Source organism: Hylobates moloch, unplaced genomic scaffold (assembly GCF_009828535.3).
Source record: "Hylobates moloch isolate HMO894 unplaced genomic scaffold, HMol_V3 SCAFFOLD_4, whole genome shotgun sequence".
NCBI lineage: Eukaryota > Metazoa > Chordata > Mammalia > Primates > Hylobatidae > Hylobates > Hylobates moloch.
In genome coordinates, this window is record NW_026652279.1 from 36,774,402 (window position 1) to 36,796,388 (window position 21,987).

The following is a 21,987-nucleotide window of genomic DNA, read 5'->3' on the forward strand; positions in this document are numbered from 1 at the left end:
TCTGAAAGATGGTGGTTTCTGATATCCTAATGGAGGTCAAGCCTTGTGGTCATTCTAGGAGGTCAAAATTGAGAGCCCATTTCCCCTGTCAATTTTTGGGACACTGCTGGACAATGATGAGCTCTTATGTTGGTGAGGGAAGTACCTATCCTCATTGAGCTGATAGCTCTCTAGATCAGGGGTTGGCAAGCTATACGCCATGAGTTAGAATCAGCCAGTTGCCTGTTTTTGTAGGATCCACAAGCTAAGAATTATTTTTGCATTTTAAATCACTAAAATAAAACTTTAAAGTAATAATTTGTAAAATGTGAAAATTATATAGAATCCAAATTTTAGTGTCCACAGAGTTTTATTGGAACACAACCACACTCATCTGAGTGTATATAATCTGTAGCTGCATTTGTGCTGTAATAGCAGAGTATAGTAGTCATGACAGAGATTGTATGTGATGTTGTCACCACTGCACGCTGAAACAGAACACTACACATCCCAGTGATGCAGCTATGACTCAACAATATTTCAAATGCCATGCATGTGGTCATACCATGACATTATCTTTCTTTCTTTCTCCCTCCCTCTCTTTCTCCCTCCCTCTCTTTCTTTCTTTCTTTCTTTCTTTCTTTCTTTCTTTCTTTCTTTCTTTCTTTCTTCTTCTTTTCTTTTTTTTTTGAGATAGAGTCTTACTCTGTCATTGAGGCTGCAGTGTAGTGGCACAGTCTCGGCTCACTGCAACTCTGCCTCCCAGGTTCAAGTGATCCTCCTGCCTCAGCCTCCCAAGTAGCTGGCATTACAGGTGGCTGCCACCACTCCTGGCTAATTTTTGTATTTTTTGTAGAGACAGGGTTTCACCATGTTGGCAAGACTGGTCTCGAACTCCTGGCCTCAAGCAATCTGCTTGGCTCGGCCTCCGAAAGTGCTGGAATTACAGGCATGAGCCACAGCACCTAGCCCATTTTCTTTTCTTTTTATTAAATTACCAATGCATACCCATCGTGTCAAAACAAGAAAAGAAGAGAAAAGGGGACTTTAAATGTCATGCATTTAAGTCACAGTATGAATTATTTTCGGGTGTGGAATAGGGATTATTTTGTTATCAAAATAGATGGCAAAGCATTGTGTGTACTATGCAATGACAGTATAGGTAGGCTAAAATAATAGTTCATATTAATATTACTACACTAAACACATATCACAATATTCCCAAGTCACAGGAAAGCAGCCATAGAAAAAAACAGAAAATTTAAAATGGAACATCTCATCATAGCAGAATTTCTTCTTAAAATTAAATAATGAAAATGAGGCTGCAACTAAAGCTAGTTTCTGAGTGCTTCATTTGTAAGCCAAGCAAGGAAAGCCATTTAGGGATGAGTTGATTACATTGTGTTTGATTGTAGCAGCCAAAGAAATGTATCCAGAGGAAAGAAACTTGTTCAAGACCATGCAAAACTTGCTTAAGACTGCTTTGGAAAGAATAGTTGCTCGGAGAGTTGAAATCACTGGGAACAGTATCAACAGTTAATTTAAAAACAAGGCAAATGACTTTGAGTGGTTTTCTTTGAATCTTGATGAGCTAACAGTTGCTACCAATACTGCTCTGCTGTTTATTTAAGGAGTCAATGACAAGTTTGAAATGACTAAAGAATTAGCCTATATAGCCTCTGTGGAACAACTATAGGCAAGAATAATTTTAATGGAATTATACACTTTAAATGGGTGCATTTTATAATATGTGGATTAAATCTCAATAAAGCTGGGGTTTTTTGTTGTTTAATGAATATTTTCAAAGAACTTAGAAATGCAATATTTTGGTATAAACTGAAGTAGACTCCTCTAAGATGTATTACAATTGATGGTAGTAGAAATATGTTGGAACAGAACCATTTGTAGTTGGGCACATTTGCAAAGCTTGTAAAATTGTGAGGCATTTAAAATATATGGTTATTCACTGCACGCAGGAGCAAGTATTTTGCAGAAAATATTTGAATATATCATGTGTTATTGAACCAGTGGTGTCGAGTGAGCCTTATACCCTCTAAATAGACTTAACCATCATTGGTTCCATGAATTTTTGTCAGATAGAGAAGCTGAATACTCTCACTCACCCTACTGTACAGCAATTTCATGGCTTAGCAGTGGCAACATTTTATTGCAAGTTTTTGAGCACAGGGCTAAGATTAAAATTTTGAGTCAGAAGAACAACTTTCAACCACTATTATCAAACACTGGATGGCTTTTGAAATAATCTTTTGTTGAAGGTTAGATAATGCTTCTTTTTTTTTTTTGGCTGGAGATAGAGTCTTGCTGTCGCCCAGGCTGGAGTGCAGTGGCCCAATCTCGGCTCACTGCAACCTCCGCCTACTGGATTCAAGTGATTCTCATGCTTCAACCTCCCAAGAAACTGGGATTATAGCCATGTGCCACCACATCTGCCCAATCTTTCTTTCTTTCTTTCTTTCTTTCTTTCTTTCTGTCTGTCTGTCTGTCTGTCTGTCTTTCTTTCTTTCTTTCTTTTTCTTTCTTTCTTTCCTTCTTTTTCTTTCTTTCTCTCTCTCTTTCTCTTTTTTCTTTTTCTTTTTTTTTTTTTTTTTTTTACGGGGTTTTGCCAGGTTGGCCAGGCTGGTCTCAAACTCCTGGCCTCAAGTGATCCACGTGCCTTGGCCTCCCAAAGTGTTGGGATTACAGGTGTGAGTTACCACGCCCAGCCGATAATTAGTTTTTCAATTCACAAACCCACATATTATGTCACCCTCTAAGAAGCCATTATTGGCAATATGGAGATATTTTTCAAGGCACTGTAAATATTTGCAGGGCAGGTTATTTACGCAGCAGGCATTAGGATGTGATCCCTTCTGGAGAGTTCCGTAGACAGTATTGCCCCAGCCCCACCTCTTACCTCTCACCCTCCTTGTAGTGATTTACAGAGACACTAAAGGATCTTTCTGAGGAAGGGAGGTGACTTGAATTCTGCAAACAGTATTAAGACAAATGCAAATACTGACCAAGGCTAAATTGCAAAGGAGAAACCAGGACCTCTGGAGAGGAGTTGCCGAAAAGAAAGGAGGAGCCTCGTAAGGGAGTCAGGCCCAGCATCAGGGCAGGAGCTCAGAGGGAAGGGTGGTTTCTGGTCCTGACCTGCATGGCAGCTGCTAAGCAGGGTAGTGCTGAGATTGGGATATTTGCCCCTAAAGAAATTCAATCAAGGGCTATTTATTGAGTGCCTACTGTATGCCTACCCCTGCTGGGTATTGTTCTTACTGGGTGAACATCACAGTGTTTCAAGGTGAGGTTTTCCTGTTAAACATGCTCCCACCATATCCCGAATGTGTCCTTTCTAAAAGTGCTCTGCACAGTTCTTGCTGCAGGAATGATGGCTCTAGTTCATTGCTATATCCAGAGCCTAGAAGAGTGTCTGTCCCTGATAATGCTCATGGTACTCTCAAGTATTTGGTGAATGAAGGAAAAACCCTAAATTCAACATATTGTTGCAAGTTTCCTTTGTTATCAACTATAAGCTGAGTTTTAGTGGCTCCACAAGACCCTTCTCATGAACTCACCAAATTTGTCTTGACCAAGCCACAACTTTTAGACATTTATATAGTTTTACTGGGCATGGCGGCTCACACTTGTAATCCCAGCACTTTGGGAGGCTGAGGCAAGAGGATTACTTGAGCCCAGGAGTTTGAGACCTGCCTGGGCAACACAGTGAGACCTTATCTCTGAAAAAAACAAACAAACAAACAAACAAACAAAAACTAAAACTAAATTTTTTCCTTGAAAAACAATAATGAGACCAGGTGCGGTGGCTCACGCCTGTAATCCCAACACTTTGAGAGGCCAACATGGGCGAATCACCTGAGGTCGGGAGTTCGAGACCAGCCTGACCAACATGGAGAAACCCAGTCTCTACTAAACATACAAAATTAGCTGGGTGTGGTGGCACATGCCTGTAATCCCAGCTACTTGGGAGCCTGAGGCAGGAGAATTTCTTGAACCCGGGAGGCGGAGGTTGTGGTGAGCCGAGATTGCACCACTGCACTCCAGCCTGTGCAGCAAGACCGAAACTCCATCTCAAAACAAAACAAAACAAAAATAATGATATATTTATACAAATGTATTTGAGCATATGTCTGGCTATTTCCTTGGGATAAATTCCTAGAATGGAATTGCTTGATCAAGAGATAGATCCATTTTAAAGGTCTGTGATACATATTGCTGAATTTCCCTCCTCCGAAGGCTGTTTAAATACCTTCCCTACTGCTGTGTTTGAGGCCTGTTTCCCACACATCATTGCCAACAGCAACCATTGCCATTCTCTTCATCTTTGCCAGTTAAATAGCCTCAACATCATGGTATCTAACTGGTTCCCAGTGCTAAAGCAATCTCTAGGAAATTGCTTATGAGTATGTGTCAAAGGCAAATTTTCTATCAAGTAAAAGGTTTCTGAGAAAGTCAAATCAAAGATTTCCTCTGGGAAAGGTGACTTGGAGCAACAACAATAAAAAAGAACTTACAGTTAAAGATTATGGGGATAGTTGTGAGTTGAGTTCAAGCTTTGCATGTCTGTCTAAATGTCATTATGTTCTCCCAGAACTGTCAGCTGCAGGGAGAGAGAGACTTTCCAGGAATGGGTTCCTATTGCATTAAAGTTGATAAGTTTAGCTCTAGCTCTGGCATTGTTCAATTTTCTCTTTTATTAGTATGTTGTGACATTTTTCATGTCGTGGAAAATGTGTATTTCTTTTTTAGTTAACTCACCTGTTTGCTTCTCTGTTCTCACACTTTCAAAGGCCCTCTTCCTTGCCATTCACCCTACGGTGTGCCCTAGCACAGTGTTTTCCAAACTTCCGTCAGTTTTGTACCTCCCTCGTGATTTTTGACAAATCATGTATTATCACTAGTCTTTCTTACATATTTTTGTTGAAACTGACTTTTTTAAAAAAATAATTAACTGAATTTTCTTTCTTTCTTTCTTTCTTTTTTTTTTTTTTGACATTGTCTGGCTCTGTCACCTAGGCTGGAGTGCAGTGGCATGATATAGCTTATTGCAGCCTCAGCCTTGAACTCCTGGGTTCAAGCGACTCTCCTGCCTCAGACTCCTGAGTAACTGGAACTACAGGCATGTGCCACCATGCTTGGCTAATTTTTATTAAAAAAGAAAAAAACTTTTTTGTAGAGATGGGAGTCTCACCATCTTTCCCAGGCTGGTCTCAAACTCCTGGCTTCAAGTGATCCTCCTGCACTGGTCTTCCAAAGCTCTGGGATTATAGTCGTGAGCCACTGTGCTGGGCCAAACTTAATTTTAAAATAAATTTTACAGCTTGGTGTGGTGGTTCACACCTGTAATCTCAGCGCTTTGGGAGGCCAAGATGGAGGATCACTAGAGCCTAGGAGTTTGAGACGAGCTTGGGCAAGATGCTGAGACCCTATCTCTATGAAAAAAAAAAAAAAAAATGTTTGTGATTTAGCCAAGCATGGTGGTACATGCCTGTAGTTCCAGCTACTCAAGAGGCTGAGGTGGGAGGCTCACTTGAGCCCAGCAATTTGAGGCTGCAGTGAGCTGTGACTGTGCCACTGTGCTCCAGCTTGGGTGATAGAGCAAGACCCTGTTTCCAGAAAATAGATAAATAAATAAAAGCAAATTAACTTTACATCACCACCCCAAACTTAGAAGAAAAAAAAAACTAGTTTCCTTTGCCATGGATAGAAAATAGCCATAAGAAACATAAACAAAAATAAAGTGTTATTAGATTACCAGGAGTTTGGTTGCCAAAGGCTCTGTGTCTGGGGCCTGATCTCTCTTCCTCACAAAGAGAAATATGTAATTATTAGAGAAGAGTTAAAGATATCTTAGCAATACATGAGATTTTCTCATTGTGTAATCAGAATGGCTGAAATTTGAAAAAGCATAACTTTCCCCTCCAAGTGAATCTCTGTTACCTAATGCTGTGTCCATGGACACTTAAAATCATCTTGTGTGCCACGAAGGCAGTGGTCCTCAGAGCTGAGCACCAGCAGAGTCACAATAAAAATACAAAAATTATCCAGGTGTGGTGGCACATGCCTGTAATCCCAGCTACTCAGGAGGCTGAGGTAGGAGAATCGCTTGAACCTGGGAGGCCGAGGTTGTGGTGAGCCGAGATCATGCCATTGCACTCCATCCTGGGCAACAAGAGTGAAACTCCATCTCAGAACAAAACAAACAAACAAAAAAACACAGATTGCTAATTCAGTAGGCCTAGGTGGGGCCTGAGAATATGCATTTCTAAAAAGTTTCCAGGTCATGCTGGTGCTGCTGGTCTGGGGAACACATTTTTGAGGACTGATGCCCTAATTGTATCATCTCTCATTTTAGGAATAACTGGACTGAGTAAGGTTGAGAGGTACAAACCCCAAAGAGGGGCAAACCTACTCCCACCCATTGTTTTCAATTTTCCTCAGAGCAACAAGTCCAGGCCTGGTGCTAGCATCTCTGGGGACAATGTTTTAATCTCTGGAACCACTCACTTCCTCTCTGAAGAGATCTGAATTACAATTTGTGGCCACCGCAAGAGCTTTCTGATCTCAGTCAAACCTCCCACAGTCTTGATGGGTGAGTAGAGGAGGAAGTGGGTGAGAAATCAAACTCCTTCCTGGGGAAAATCCCTTTATAGAACTTCTCCAAGAGTTTCATTCCAGAAGATAATAAAATGTAATAAAATAAGAAGCCCACAAAATCTCTCATGATGTGAATTATATTTTTAGAGCTGACTAAATTCAGTGAGGTGAGTAGATAAGCAATTGTGAAATTTTATAAGCCAAGACTCAAAAAGCCAATGCCTGCTCCTTTTGAAGGTCAAGGTGTTTCAGAACACATCTCCAGTGGTTAAACACAAGGCTGGGTGCAGTGGCTCTCGTCTGTAATCCCAACACTTTGGGAGGCCAAGGCGGGCAGACTCCTTGAGCTAAGGAGTTCAAGACAAGCCTGGGCAACATAGTGAGACCCCATCTCTATTAAAAATACAAAATTTAGGCAGGTGTGATGGTGCAACGCCTGTAGTCCCAGCTACTTGGAAGGCTGAGGTGGGAGGATTAGGCGGAGGTTGCAGTGAGCAGAGATTGCACCACTGCACTCCAGCCTGGGTGACAGAGTGAGATCCTGTCTCTCAAAGAAAAAGCAAATCTATACATTGGTACTTGACGCTTTCTCTGAGCCCGTTACATCGTGTGTGTAAGAAGAGGAAGTTGCCATGAGAGTGCCCGGCCACCGTTCTGCCACCCAACAAAGCAAGTCATTTTCATGTGTTCGTGTTTCCTGCCAGCACTTATCTTTATGGGGGCATGGTTTTTACATAATTAGAGATATAGTGAGAATCCTGCCTCTTCAACTTCTTTTTTTTTTTTTTTTTTGAGACGGAGTCTCGCTCTGTCGCCCATGCTGGGGTGCAGTGGCGCGATCTCGGCTCACTGCAAGCTCCGCCTCCCGGGTCCACGCCATTCTCCTGCCTCAGCCTCCAGAGTAGCTGGGACTACAGGCGCCCGCCACCACGCCCGGCTAATTTCTTTTTGTATTTTTGGTAGAGACGGGGTTTCACCGTGTTAGCCAGGATGGTCTCGATCTCCTGAGCTTGTGATCCGCCCACCTCGACCTCCCAAAGTGCTGGGATTACAGGCGTGAGCCACAGCGCCCGGCCTTCAACTTCCATCGTAGTAGAATAAGCACTTCCCCATAAGCACTTCCCCTCACGGCTGCGGTCTTCTGCATCGTACTGTGTGTGGATGGAGTCCTGCCTCTCATCAAGGGTGGTCACCACATTTAAACCTCTGTTGTTGGGTAAGGTTGTTTTCAGTTATTTATACTGTATATATGTAATACTGCAGCAAACATATCTGTACATATAGTTTTCCCTTCATTTGAAATTATTCCTTGACCAGGCTCTGTGGCTCACGCCTATAATCCCAGCACTTCGGGAAGCTGAGGCAGGAAGATTGCTTGAGGCCAGAGTTCAAGACCCCCGTCTCTACAAAACGTAAAAAAAAATTTTTGTTGAAGAAATGATTTAAGATAAAGTTCCAGAAGTAAATTTCTCAGTCACAGGGTAAAAACTTGTTTGTTTGTTTGTTTGTTTGTTTGTTTGTTTTTTAAGACAGGGTCTGGCTCTGTCACCCAGGCTGGAGTGCAATGGCACAATCACAGCTCACTGTAGCCTCAACCTCCTGGGCTCAAGCAATCCTCCCACCACAGCCTCCTGAGTAGCTGGGACCACAGGCATGCAACACCATGCTCGACTAATTTTTTAATTTTTTGTAGAGGTGGTGTCTCACTGTATTGCCCAGGCTGGTCTCAAACTCATGGACTCAAGCGATCCTTCCGCATTGGCCTCTCAAAATCATGCCCAGCCAAGAACATTTTTAAATTGCTCTTAATACCTGTTGCCAAATTGTAGCATATTACAACGTAGCAATTGTAAAACATATTGAATTATTTGCACCCCCACCAGAGTTGGATATATCATTGTACAAATTTTTAAAAGATGTAAAATATTACACCAGCGTGGTGGCTCACACCTGTAATCCCAGCACTTTTGGGAGGCCGAGGCAGGTGGATCACTGGAGGTCAGGAGTTCGAGACCAGCCTGGCCAATTTGGTGAAGCCCATCTCTACTAAAAATACAAAAATTAGCCAGGTGGGGTGGTGTGCACCTGTAATCCCAGCTACTCAGTAGGCTGAGGCAGGAGAATCGCTTGAACCTGGTAGGTGGAGGTTGCAGTGAGCAGAGATCATGCCACTGCATACTAGCCTGGGTGGCACAGCGAGACTCCATCTCAAAAAAAAATTAAAATAAAAAAAAAGAGGTAAAATATAATCTCACTTTTGTTTTAGTTGTAACATCTTTAAGATGAGTAAAGGCCGGGCACAGTGGCTCACACCTGTAATCCCAGCACTCTGGGAGGCCAAGGCGGGTGGATCATGAGGTCAGGAGATTGAGACCATCCTGGCTAACACGGTGAAACCCTGTCTCTACTAAAAAAATAAAAATAAAAAAATTAGCCGGGTGTGGTGGCAGGCACCTGTAATCCCAGCTACTCAGGAGGCTGAGGCAGGAGAATGGCATGAACCTGGGAGGCGGAGCTTGCAGTGAGCTGAGATTGCGCCACTGCACTCCAGCCTGGGTGACAAAGTGAGACTCCCTCTCAAAAAAAAAAAAAGATGAGTAAAAAGCTAAATATTTTTCCCCCACATATTTACTTACTAATAATATTTTCTCTTTTGAATAATTTGTTTATGACAACCAACTTTTGGAAGATAAATTGTCTGAGTGCACTGTGGGTCTGAAGACCCCAAACTGTGTCTTATTTACTTTGCATTCCCTGTTCCCTGCACCTAGAACAAATCTGATGGCCTTCATTCATTCCTTCCTTTCTTCCATAAATCTTTACTGAGCACCTGCCATGTGCCAGCTGCTCTGGATGCTGGAGACACAGGAGTGGACAGGGAAGAGAAACTTTCATGGAAGTTAAGCAACAGGTAGCTAAACCAGCAGAGACAAAGTAATTACATATTGTGATGAGGGCTATGGATGAAACGAACTGAGGTGGGATGTCAGGCGAGTAGACCAGCTCCTTTAGATAAGGCCCCCAAGGAAGATCTGGCCTGTCGTTCTCCTGCTTAAATGTTCCCATGGCTTGTACCATTGTGCTTGGAATAAAATCCACATTCCTTTCCACAGCCTCTAAGATCCTGCAGGATCAGGCCCCAGCTTGCCTCTCTGACATCTCCCCCCAATCTCCTCCTAACTCATGGTGCTCTTCAAACACACCAGACTTGTTCTGGCTTCAGGGCCTTTGCACTTACTACTTTTCTAGCTGGAATGCCCTTTTTCTGATGTTTCTATGGCAGGCTTCCCTTCAATAGCAGCTCTCAGTTCCGATATCAGCTCCTGCGAGAAGGTTTTGCTGACCATCCTATTTAAAGTAGCACCCCATACCCCACAAGTCACTATCCCATTGTTGTGTTTTATTTTCTTCAAAGCATTGACCAGTCTCTAAAATCATTGTATTTAATTACCTTTTTTGCCGACCTCCACTACCCATCAGCTCACAGAAGCTTCAGGAGAGCAGAGACCTTCATCATCTTGTTCACTGCTTCATCTTCAATACCTGATGGATGTGCAGAGATGCCTCGAGTACCTGGGAGTGATTGAACAGCCCCCTCCTGAACATTACTCATGTAAAGCAACCATTCACTGAAAAGTTAATTTCAGAGGGTATAAAAAGCAAGAGTGGAAATGGTTCTGTCAGGGTGTCATCAATTAGACATTTGAGTTGGGAATATTGCATTCCACAACTCATTTCTCTGGGAATGGTTTTCTGAATTAGAGAGGGAAATGCTGATCAGCTTCATATAGTATCTAAATGTGGTATCCGTAAATGGTAGTAGTGACTCTGGGAAGATTATACTCACACCTCTATTGAGGGGCTGGAATTAGTGAGAAGGAGATAGGAGCTTAACATGTATTTACATTTGGTTCTGTAGACAGAAAAAAATCTTTGAGTCTAACTATTTAATTTTGATAGAAATTTTATGTTTTAATGATCCTCTAGAGCCTTATCATGGTACTGCAGTGTTGCAGAATCAAAGTAGCCAAAGAGGGGCTCTTTTGTTTGAGACAGGGTCTCGCTCTGTCACCCGTGCTGTGGTGCAGCAGTGCAATCTCGGATCACTGCAGCCTCTGCCTCCAGGGCTCAAGGGGTCCTCCTGCCTCAGTCTCCCAAGTATCTGGTACTACAGGCATGCATCACCATGCTCAGATAATTATTTTAAAATTGTTTTGTAGAGACAAGATCTCACTATATTGCTTAGGCTGGTCTCGAACACCTAGGCTCAAGCAATCCTCCCACTTCGGCCTCCCAAAGTGCTGGGATTACAGATGTGAGCCACCTCACCTGGCTAGAGGGGCTCTTGATGGATCAAATTCTAATTCTAAATGGCTCTGATATAGCTCTCTTGAGTTTTCTTCATGCCTAAATAACTGGATATTGCTTTAGCTTAATGGGCATGTCCTATTCCTCTGCATAGTCAATAGAATTATTGAAAAGCTCACCCTGAATAATAGTTCTTTTGCAACCAGGTAATTATGGGTAAACAGCATTTTTTTAGCTGACTTGTTGACAGCGTTACCAACATAACATTGTTTCTATGGGAAAATGGAGTCTGTGTTCTTGACTTATAGATAAATACTTAGAATTCAGCCATTTCATACTAATAAATATCACCCCTTTTTCCTATCCAGGTTTTGAGTTCTGTGAGAAGTAAAACAAAGAGTACAACAGATGGAGACAAAATATTACTTTTATAGAAGCTTATTTTTGAGAATGTGGCTTAGGGCTCCCTCCTACTGGATCCTTACCTTCTTGGGCACAACAATCCAGAATCCAGGTTATCTCCCCAAAGGGAAACTGCAGGATCTGAGGTGAGTATTCCCAGTTTATTCTGAAATAAGTCACTGCTCTTCATTTAGGGCAAAATGCATAAAGACATGCCAAGAGGCCAGGAGTATTTCAGGAATTAAACTCCCTCCATATGTGAGGAAACATCAGCCCTGAGGAAGAAGCAGTTCCCCTCATGAAAGCTCTGTGCATTGTCTCTGTCATCCTGCAGTACTGAAGTCCGGTGTGGATGAGTTAGGAGGGGGCATAACAGTGATTGCTGATTTATACTTTGAGGACTGCCTGACTTTCCTGCTGCCCATATTTTTCCAGATGATAAGGCCAGGAAGAGTCAGGAAGCCAGATGCTTGGCAGTCCTCCATGCCTTCCTGGTTATACTTTTCATTCTATGCTCAGCAGATAAGTAATATAGAAAACCATGGAAATATTGACACTGTTGTAATATGGTGGCATCAGTAGACATTGGTGATAGAGCACTGTGGGCACTACTCACTTATATCTTGAACCTAAGACATGATGGTGTGTGATAGGCTCCTCCCAGTTTAGGAGACAGGATTTGAGACCCTGCATTTGAGATCCTGCAGCTACTTATGTGACCCCAGGCCACTTTTTCAATTTTTCTAGATTCCTGGTTAGGCTTTTATAAAGTGAATTTAGTAAGTTTAAAATTCCATATAAAAATGGCAGAAAAGAAGAAAAGATTTGCAATACATATATAAAGAACTTTTACCATTAAAAACCAAGAAGAAAACCAATTCGACTTTACAATGTGCAAATTATTTGAACAGGTACTTTACAAAAGAAGAGACACGAGTGGCTAATATGCATGTAAAAAGGTGTTCAACATCATTTGTCATCAGGAGATGCAAATTAAAACAAAAGTGAGATGCTACTACATACCCTTTAGGGTAGCTAATATAAAGACTGACAATACCAAGTGTTGGCAAGGATAGAGAACAACTGGAATTCTCATATATTGCTGATGTAAAATGGCATAACAACTTAGGGAAACCATTTGACCATTTATTAAAAAGCTATATACCTACCACGTGATGCAGCCATTCCATTCTAAATATTTACCCTAAAGAAATGAAAGTGTATGTTCATACAAAAACTTGTACATGAATACTTATAACTTTTTTTTTTTTTGAGATGGAGTCCCACTCTGTTGCCCAGGCTGGAGTGCAGTGACGTGACCTTGGCTCACTGCAAATACTACTTCTGGGGTTCAAGGGATTCTCCTGCCTCACCCTCCTGAGTAGCTGGGGTTACAGGTGCCTGCCACCATGTCTGGCTATTTTTTGTATTTTTAGTACAGATGAGGTTTCGCCACGTTGGCCAGGCTGATCTCCAACTCCTGATCTCAGGTGATCCACCTGCCTCAGCTTCCCAAAGTGCTGGGATTACAGGTATGAACCACCACACCTGGCCTTATTTATAATCTTTTTATTTGTAATAGTCAAAACTAGAAACAACCCAAATGTCCATCAACAGATGAATTGATAAACAAGTCATGGTACATTGATACAGTGGAATAGTGTTCAGATATAAGAAGAAACAAACTATGAATACACACAGCAAGGATTAGTCTCAAAATGGTTATAAGTGAAAGAAACTGGCCCAAAAAACAAAACAAAACAAAAAACTACATCTGTGTGATTCCATTTACATAAAATGCTAGAAAATGCAGACTAATTTATAGAGACAGAAAGCAGATCAATGGTTACCTGGGGTTGGGGTGGAGTGTAGGGGATGTAGCACTACAAAGGGACAAGAGGAAAGTCCCAAAGGGTGTGTTGGGAATGCTCAGAATCTTGGTTGCAATGGTAGCTACACATGTGTATACATCAGTCAAACTCATTGAACTGTACACTGTAAATAGATACAGTTTATTGACATAAATTGTAGCTCAATAAAGCTAATTTGAAAAGAAAAGAAAAACAAGCCTTTGTTTAAATCCTGATGCCAGGAGTTATTCAAGCTGAGAATAATAGCATAACATAATGGGCCTTAGAAGTGTCTTTGCTTTGGAAAAAGTGTTTAAATGGACCTCTCAGCCATGTAAGAACAAACCCCTGTCTTATTCTTGAATGGAGACTCTAGGACAATAAGCAACTTATTTGCTGGGTGATCATACAAAAATGTTTTGTTTTCATCAAGGTCAGAGTTAAAATTTAAACCCAAAGGCCAGGTGTGGTGGCACACGCTTGTAATCACAGCACTTTGGGAGGCTGAGGGGGATTGCTTGAGTCTAAGGGTTTGAGACCAGCCTGGACAATATGACAAAACCCCATCTCTTCTGAAAATACAAAAATCAGCCAAGCATGGTGATGTATGCCTGTAATCCCAGCTACTTGGGTGGCTGAGGCAGGAGGATCGCTTGAGCCCTGGAGGCAGAGGTTGCAGTGAGCTGAGATGGTGCCACTGCACTTCAGCCTGGGCGACAGAGTGAGACTCTGTCTCAAAAAAAAAAAAAAATTAAACTCAAAACTCTAGCCACAACTCACAAGGTATCATTAGTTTATATTCCTCTGGCTGGGGCTGGAAACAGTAGAGCTGGGGCCCTGGACTTTAAGGAGGGAGAACTAGATTAAGAAGACCCAAATCCAAGCAGTAAAGCTTGTTCCTGACACATGGTGAGAGGTGAGAGGCTGAGGAACTAGAGAGAGGGTGAGAAAGGGAACTGAGAGGTGGGGCCTGCCCAATGAGCGGCCAGGAGCAGAGAGATCAAATCAGCTGTTCTAAGTTTTCTCTTTTCTGTACTTTATTGCCCACTCCCCAACACATTAGTCACCCACAAGACTTCAGTAAAGTTAGGTTAAATGCCATGATGTGATGTCCATTGTGCTTGGGAACTTTATTGGGTGCTGTATCCAGGTAGAGTCACAGAAGTTTGGAGATGTGATTACAAAGTTGCTAGACGTGACCATCAGAGAGGCCCGGAATGGTGGTCCCCAGCATATGGTGACGAAAGTTAAGCAACTAATAATTTTGGGAAACATGTAAGTCCTCTTCAGGGATTTTCAGAACTACGGCTGGAGGAAAGTGGGTTTCCTGCGCTCAAATGCGGGTGAGTAGAGCACAGTTCGTTATTGAATGTTTAATGGAATGGTGACCTCCTAAAAGATGGCAGCTTGGAGACATCTGAGATATCAAGAGATTAACCAAACTCATGTGCCACCAACCTCACAAGGATATTTGGAATGTCCTGAGTTATTTTGGGCTTTGAGTCAGAAAAATGATTCGTAAGGCCAGCTCCACCTCTTCTATCTCAAAGGCTCGGAAGAGACCTATGGTATATGGCCAAATGCTAGCTATAATTGCCTTTCTCTGGTTTGACGTCAATTAATGACTGGACTTTGTACCTGAAAGACAGTTAAAACGAAAGGTAGCCAGAGAGGGAAATCATTTCCTCCTCGGATTACCAAGCAAGAACAGCTAAAATGAAAGCCATCACTCATCTTACTCTTCTTGCTCTCCTTTTTGTAAACACAGGTAAGGAATATTTTTACATTTTAATTCTTCCAATCATGTATGTTGTCTTCGAGGTAGAATCAGCAGGCCTACAGCTACCAATTCTCCCAGCCCAGCACACGGTCTATTTTATAAATGAAGTTTGCTCTCCAGCTCAGCTCAAAGACACAGGCATTTTATTCTGTGGTGGGGAAGATAGAGCAATAGCAAAAGTAGGCGGCTGGGTGCAGTGACTCACGCCTGTAATCTCAGCAATTTGGGAGGCCAAGGCGGGTGGATCACTTGAGGTCAGGAGTTTGAAACCACCCTGGCCAACATGGTGAAACCCCATCTCTACTAAAAATACAAAAAAAATAGCCAGCCATGGTGGTGGGCACCTGTAGTCCCAGCTACTCAGGAGGCTGAGGCAGGAGAATCGCTTGAACTCAGGAGATGGAGGTTGCAGTGAGCTGAGATGACACGGGGTGACAGAGCGAGACTCCATCTTGTGGGGGTGGGGGGAAGAAGTGGTCTATGGAGTGAGATTTGGGGCTCAGCAAACCAGAGGTTTGTCTTTGAGAGTTCCTGAGGCCAGATAAGAAGGACTAAGTAGGTTGCAAGGACGCAGTTCTCTACTGTAGCGTTCTGGATCCCCTCTCATGATAATCAGAGAGCTGACCACAGCAAAAAGCCTCCTTTCACAAATGTACTTGAATTTGAGAATGCTAAACCATAGGGAGTAATTGTCGTGTTGATTAGACTTCAGACATGTACTCTCTGTTCTGAGTTAGGAAGGCTTCTATGGGCCACATGTGGGTGAGGTCAGCAGTATGTTGAGAGATGAGGGTTGTGAGGGCCAATTGGCTTCCTAAAATTTTGCTGAAAAATCACTGGCATGAAGTAGATGGATTAATAGGAAAAAAGGCATACAAAGTATTTAATGTGTGTACCCAGGAGCCTTCAGCATGAACACCCAACTTCCTGATGAGGTATAGAAGCTTATACACCATCTTGAGGTTACAGAAAGAAAGGGGGCTTGGATCTTGGTAAAACAAGTTATGGAAGAAGGGAGAAGAGGAATTCTGTTGAGGGGCAATAAATGATTATTAGGGAGAATAATCGGATCTGGGAACAAAAATGAACTTGTAGATAATTCTCCTTGGAATTTGAAGATCCTTGGAGACAGTCCTTATCTTGACGAAGGGTCTGCTCAGGGATGGTTTCCTTCTCGGTCTTCTTTCCTGCAGTGGATAATGACATAACATGGAGGGGAACAGGAGCAATAGCTCTTCTTTGGTGGATCAGTCCTTACAGCACTTGTTGACCTCTAAGAGTTTTTAATTTAAAATACTCATTATATCATGGAGCTATATTTGGGGGTGAAATATTTTTATTTCCTTCAGGTTCAATGAGTTGAAATCTAGAAGCTGCTTGCAGAAAGGAAGAAAGTATTTGATAAGGCAGATATATGAAGAGAAATTAAGCCCTTTCAGAGAACTGGAATGAATGGCATCAGGATTAGAGTTTTTCAAGAGCTGGTTTCAAGCTCTTAATGCAGGAAGGTTGGAGAAGTCTAGCTGCACAGGAGGGGAGGGCTCACCAGATCTCTCCTGCCAACCCTGGGGGCAGATGCCAGGTCCAAGCCTTCAGGACAAAGGAAGAATTGGTGAGGCTTGTATGACTTTCAAGAGCCACTGTTAAAAAAGGCTTGACTTTTTAAAAATAGAATAGAAGGGCAGTAGACAGGGGAAAGTTGACTGGGAGGGGACAAGGAGATGAATAGAGAGGTAAGGGAATCAGGAATTATTGAGGCTCGAGGTACCTTAGGGGAGTGGAGATGTTTCTTGACCCAGAGATCCCAGGGGGAAGGACAAATAGTGGGGCAAGCAGGGATTCAGATGGCATGCCACCACTTATTAGCTGTGGGGTGTCTCTGATCCTCAGTGTCTTCCTGTGCAGCAATAGAGAGGAAATCTCTATACTGAAGAGTGACTGAGAGGATTAAATGAGACAAAGAGCCTGAAGTGCTGGGATACTGCCTGGCACATAGTAGGGGCTTAATACATGATTTCCCTTTTTGTCATGTCTGCACTTGGATCTGATTTTCTTTTCTTTCTTTCTTTCTTTTTTTTTTTTTTTTTTTGAGACCGAGTTTCACTCTTGTCGCCCAGGCTGGAGTGCAATGGCACGATCTCGGCTCACTGCAACCTCCGCCTCCCAGGTTCAAGTGATTCTCCTGCCTCAGCCTTCCGGGTAGCTGGGATTACAGGCACCTGCCACCATATCTGGCTAATTTTTGTATTTTTAGTAGAGATGGGGTTTCACCATGTTGGCTAGGCTGGTCTCAGACTCTTGACCTCAGGAGATACACCTGCTTTGGCCTCCCAAAGTGCTGGGATTACAGGCGTGAGCCACCACGCCCAGCCTGGATCTGATTTTCAAACTTTGGTTTTGATTTCCTCTTCTTTGTTTAAAAAAGTTATACAAGTAATGCAGACCCACTGTAACAAATCCAAACAATACAGATGTATATGAAATAAAAATTGAGCATCCAACCTGCCTTCCCACCCATCTACCTCCAGATGTATTAATACTGACAGTTTTTGTGACTATTAAGGCTTGCTTTTGAAAAAAAAATTTATTTTATTATTTATTTATTTATTTATTTTGAGATAGAGGTTTGCTCTTGTTGCCCAGGCTGGAGTGCAATGGCGCCATCTCGGCTCACTGCAACCTCCGCCTGCCAGGTTCAAGCAATTCTCCTGCCTCAGCCTCCCAAGTAGCTGGGATTACAGGTGCTCACTACCATGCTTGGCTAATTTTTTTGTATTTTTAGTAGAGACGGGGTTTCACTACGTTTGCCAGGCTGTTCTCGAACTCCTGACCTTGTGATCTGCCCGCCTTGGCCTCCCAAAGTTCTGGGATTACAGGCGTGAGCCACCACGCCTGGCCTTATTTTACTTTTTGAGATGGAGTTTTGCTCTTGTCGCCCAGGCTGGAGTGCAATGGCACTATCCCTGCTCACTGCAACCTCTGCCTCCCAGGTTCAAGTGATTCTCCTGCCTCAGCTTCCCAAGTGGCTGGGATTACAGGTGCCCGCCACCACGCCCAGCTAATTTTTGCATTTTTGGTAGAGATGGCGTTTCACCATGTTGGCCAGGCTGATCCCAAACTCCTGACCTCAGGTGATCTGCCCTCCTCAGCCTCCCAAACTGCCGGGATTACAGGCATGAGCCACCACTCCTGGCCTGAAAATTTTTAAAAAGTTGCTTTTTCTTTTTGAGATGGAGTCTCGCTCTGTTGCCAGGCTGGGGTGCAGTGTCACGATCTTGGCTCACTGCAACCTCTGCCTCCTGGGTTCAACCAATTCTCCTGTCTCAGCCTCCCAAGTAGCTGGGACTACAGGCATGCGCCACCATGCCCAGCTAATTTTTGTGTTTTTAGTAGAGACGGAGTTTCACCATGTTGGCCAGGATGGTCTCAATCTCTTGATCTCGTGATCCACCCACCTCAGCCTCCCAAAGTGCCGGGATTACAAGCGTGAGCCACCACTCCTGGCCTGAAAATTTTTTTAAAGTTGCTTTTTTATGTAACGTTAAGGATTTTGGAGGTGTGTATAAGGAATCACTACTTCAAACATGAGTTCCGTCTCAGATTCTGAGCAACCAAGGGCAGGAAGTGTGTCTTGTACACCTTTACGTTCCTCCTCACCCCCATGCCTTGTATAGCACCTTGACTGCAAGAACCCCTGCGCAAGCATTTCCTGAAACAAATGAAAAATGTGCTGGTGACAGCTGAGGTGCCTTTAACAGGCAAAACTTTCCAGGTTGTTTTTGCTTTCTCTGAGAGATTAGGACTGCATTATTCCACAGAATATGATGAGTGCCTTTGGGAACCAACATCTCATCATAATGAAGAATTTAGATCTGGGAGAAAGGCGTTTGATTGTGACTTTCAGCTAGCTTTGAATAAAGAGTTATAGATGTGCCCTGGACAGGGGTGGTGATTATGGGGTGTTCCCCAGAAAGAAACCGGGTCAGGGCATATATTTCCCATTGAAACCTATGATTTGTACCTCTGTGGACATTGTGCTATCCTTGTGTTACTTAGAAGCTTTAGGACCTAAGGAAATAAAAAGACTAAAGCTATTTTTACTGCACAGATGTCTTCATATATTTCTGTTATCTATAGATTGAACAAAATACGTCATTTTACAATTCCTCTTGGGTATTTTTACTAGATAATTTAAGCCTGGGATATCAGCTCTAAGCTGTCTTCCCTGAAATCTATACAACCCTCAGATAAAACACACATACACACATAGACACACACAAGTGTATTTTAGTTTTAAAAAAATTGTAGCTATTCACAGCAATGAATTGCTGTCAGCCTGGAATGTGTCTCATTTATTAAAACTAATTGAGCATTCTGAAAGGTAATCTCCCCAGTGAACAGAAATTTAAAACCAAAATAAACAAGCCACCAGTCCAAAACTCCTTGTCATAATTTCAAAGACCTGCAGAAAACCTCTTAAGAAGTCCCAATTTGTTTTATGCACATCTACAGAAACATGTTGGTTCTTTGGCATCGGCCGAGAATGAACATTCCCAAAGCATGAAATTCATGGTCTGGTGGGGTTGGGGTTGTTTGCACCCACAGTCTGCAAGCCCTTCTCTTCTGTCCAGAGTTTTCCATGGTGAGAGCCAGCCCCTGGCCACTCTCACTGCTACCCCAGTGATAGAGGGCACCATGGAGGTCACTTCTACTTCCACTGCTTTCATTCTGATCCCCAATTTTCTCTATTTGCTCTTGTGTTTGTTCCTTGGGGGTCTTAGCTTTTTCTTTAAATGGATGGCCTTCCCCATAACTTTAATGAAGTGGTAGTTAGGACATTGTCATCTTACAGACCTGGCTTTGCCTCTGGGCAAATTCCTTAACCCCTCTGATTATTGGTGGGCTCTTCTGTCAAATGTGGGCACTTATGTCTACTTCACAGGTACTGTCGGGCACACGGCCAGTGCTTGATAGATGAGAACTATCCTGAGTGGCAGGAATAGGAAGAGTGGCAGTCAACATTGCCAGCTGGTGATGTATTTCTTACCTAGGAAGAGCAATTGCTGATCTCTTGAACACTTCTGAATGGCTATGTTAGCCAAGCCCTCTTCAAGGTGAAGAGCCGGGCTCTGCCCTCAAGGGGCTCATAGACCCATGGGGGAATCAGGAAGCATATTCCACAGTTCTCTGCACTGTAAGGTTTAGAAATTGCTTCCTCACTAAAACTTTTTCTTTCAGTAATTTTTTTAACCTATTGTCAAGGTCAGAGTTCTTAGAGACAAGGAAAAGTTCTAGAAAACTTATCACCGGGCCAGTCAAGGTGGCTCACACCTGTTATCCCAACACTTGGGAGGCCAAGGTGGGAGGATCACTTGAGCCCAGGAGTTTGGGGGCTGCAGTGAGCTATTATGGCACCACTGCACTCCAGCATGTGTGACAGAACAAGACCATGGCTCTTAAAAAAAAAAAAAAAAAAAAAAAGGCGGGAAGAGAAAATGGATCACTGGATCACTAGAGTTTACTACTCCATGTGTCCAGGGATTCCTAAAAGTTGTGAAAATGCAACTTTGATACCCATGATAGCTCAGAGGGCAAAGATCACTTATTCTTAGTCAATGTATCTAGAATTGTGAATGGGAAAACACTACTAGAATACAATTTTGGAAGAAGTATAATAAGCACTTAATGAGGTATTTTTATTTTATTATTCTTTAAATTACCCAACCCTAACCTTTCCCTCCCTCAATCTATCAAGGTAATGAAAAATTGGGACAGTTGCCTTAAAGTGCAGAAAGACAAAAGGAGTCCATTTCTGGTAGTCACTGCGCCACCTTGTGGCACATTCTCAATTGTCTTCACTGAGAACGGTCTGAAGTATATTAAACCCAGATCTACAGTTACACAACTACAGGCATAAATAATATTACTTCTTGATACTCAACCTAAAAAACACTAACTCCTCTGCGGGACTGATGGGTCACGTCTGCAATCCTAGCACTTTGGGAGGCTGAGGCAGGAGGATCATTTGAGGCCAGGAGTTAAGAGACCAGCCTAGCCAGCATAGTGAGAACCTCATCTCTAAAAAAAAAATTAGCCAGCCATGGAGGTGTTACAACTGTAGTCCTAGCTATTTGGGAGGCTGAGGTGGGAGGATTGCTTGACCCTAGGAGCTCAAGGCTGCAGTGAACTATGATCACACCACTGCACTCCAGCCTGGGTGGCAGAGCAAGACCTTATTTCTAAAATAAATAAACATTAACTCTTTATGTGTCATATTTTTCAATAACATTTTTCCAGTTTTGTCTGTTTAATTTTTAATTTTATTTATTGTGGGTTTTTTGTGTTTAGAAATAACCATGTATTTTAATTTTTAATGTGGTCATATATTTTCATTTTTCCAAGCAAAGAATGAGTTGAGGCTGGGCATGGCAGTTCATACCTATAATATCAGCATTTTGGGAGGCCAAGGAGGGTGGATCACTTGAGCCCAGGGGTTTATGACCAATCTAGGCAACTTGGGGAAACCCTATCTCTAAAAAAAAAAAGAATGAGTTGGATACGATTTAGTATTAAGTAACTGTCATTAGTTATTCAATGTACTGTCTCCTCAAACTTGGTATCTTTGTTCCTCCAGCCTCCAGCCAAAGCACCTCACCTGTTGTAACAGCCACAGAAACTGCAACTAGTGGTCCTACAGTAGCTGCAACTGATACCACTGAAACTAATTTCCCTGAAACTGCTAGCACCACAACAAATACACCATCTTTCCCAACAGCTACTTCACCTGCTTCCCCCATAATTAATACACATAGTTCCTCCACAATTCCTACACCTACTGCTACAGACAGTGAGTCAACCACAAATGCAAATTCATTAGCCACATCTGACATAATCACCACTTCATCTACAAATGATGGATTAATCACAACGGTTCGTTCTGAAACACAAAGTAACAATGAAACGTTCCCCACCACAAAAGACAATCAATCATCAGGGCCTCCCACTGGCACCACTTTATTGGAGAGCAGCACCCTAAGCAACACAGGTAAGGGC

General features: G+C 42.7%; 1 protein-coding gene across 1 annotated transcript in view; it reads left to right on the forward strand.

The window, feature by feature from the left end:
* The first annotated feature begins 14,782 nt into the window (after positions 1-14,782).
* Positions 14,783-21,987, forward strand: part of MUC13 (mucin 13, cell surface associated) — a 29,497-nt gene continuing 22,292 nt past the window's right edge. The window contains exons 1-2 of the mRNA XM_032149950.2: positions 14,783-14,922; positions 21,569-21,979. Coding sequence (XP_032005841.1) covers positions 14,871-14,922; positions 21,569-21,979 — 463 coding nt within the window. The 5' untranslated portion in view covers positions 14,783-14,870. The remainder of the gene's footprint in view (positions 14,923-21,568; positions 21,980-21,987) is intronic.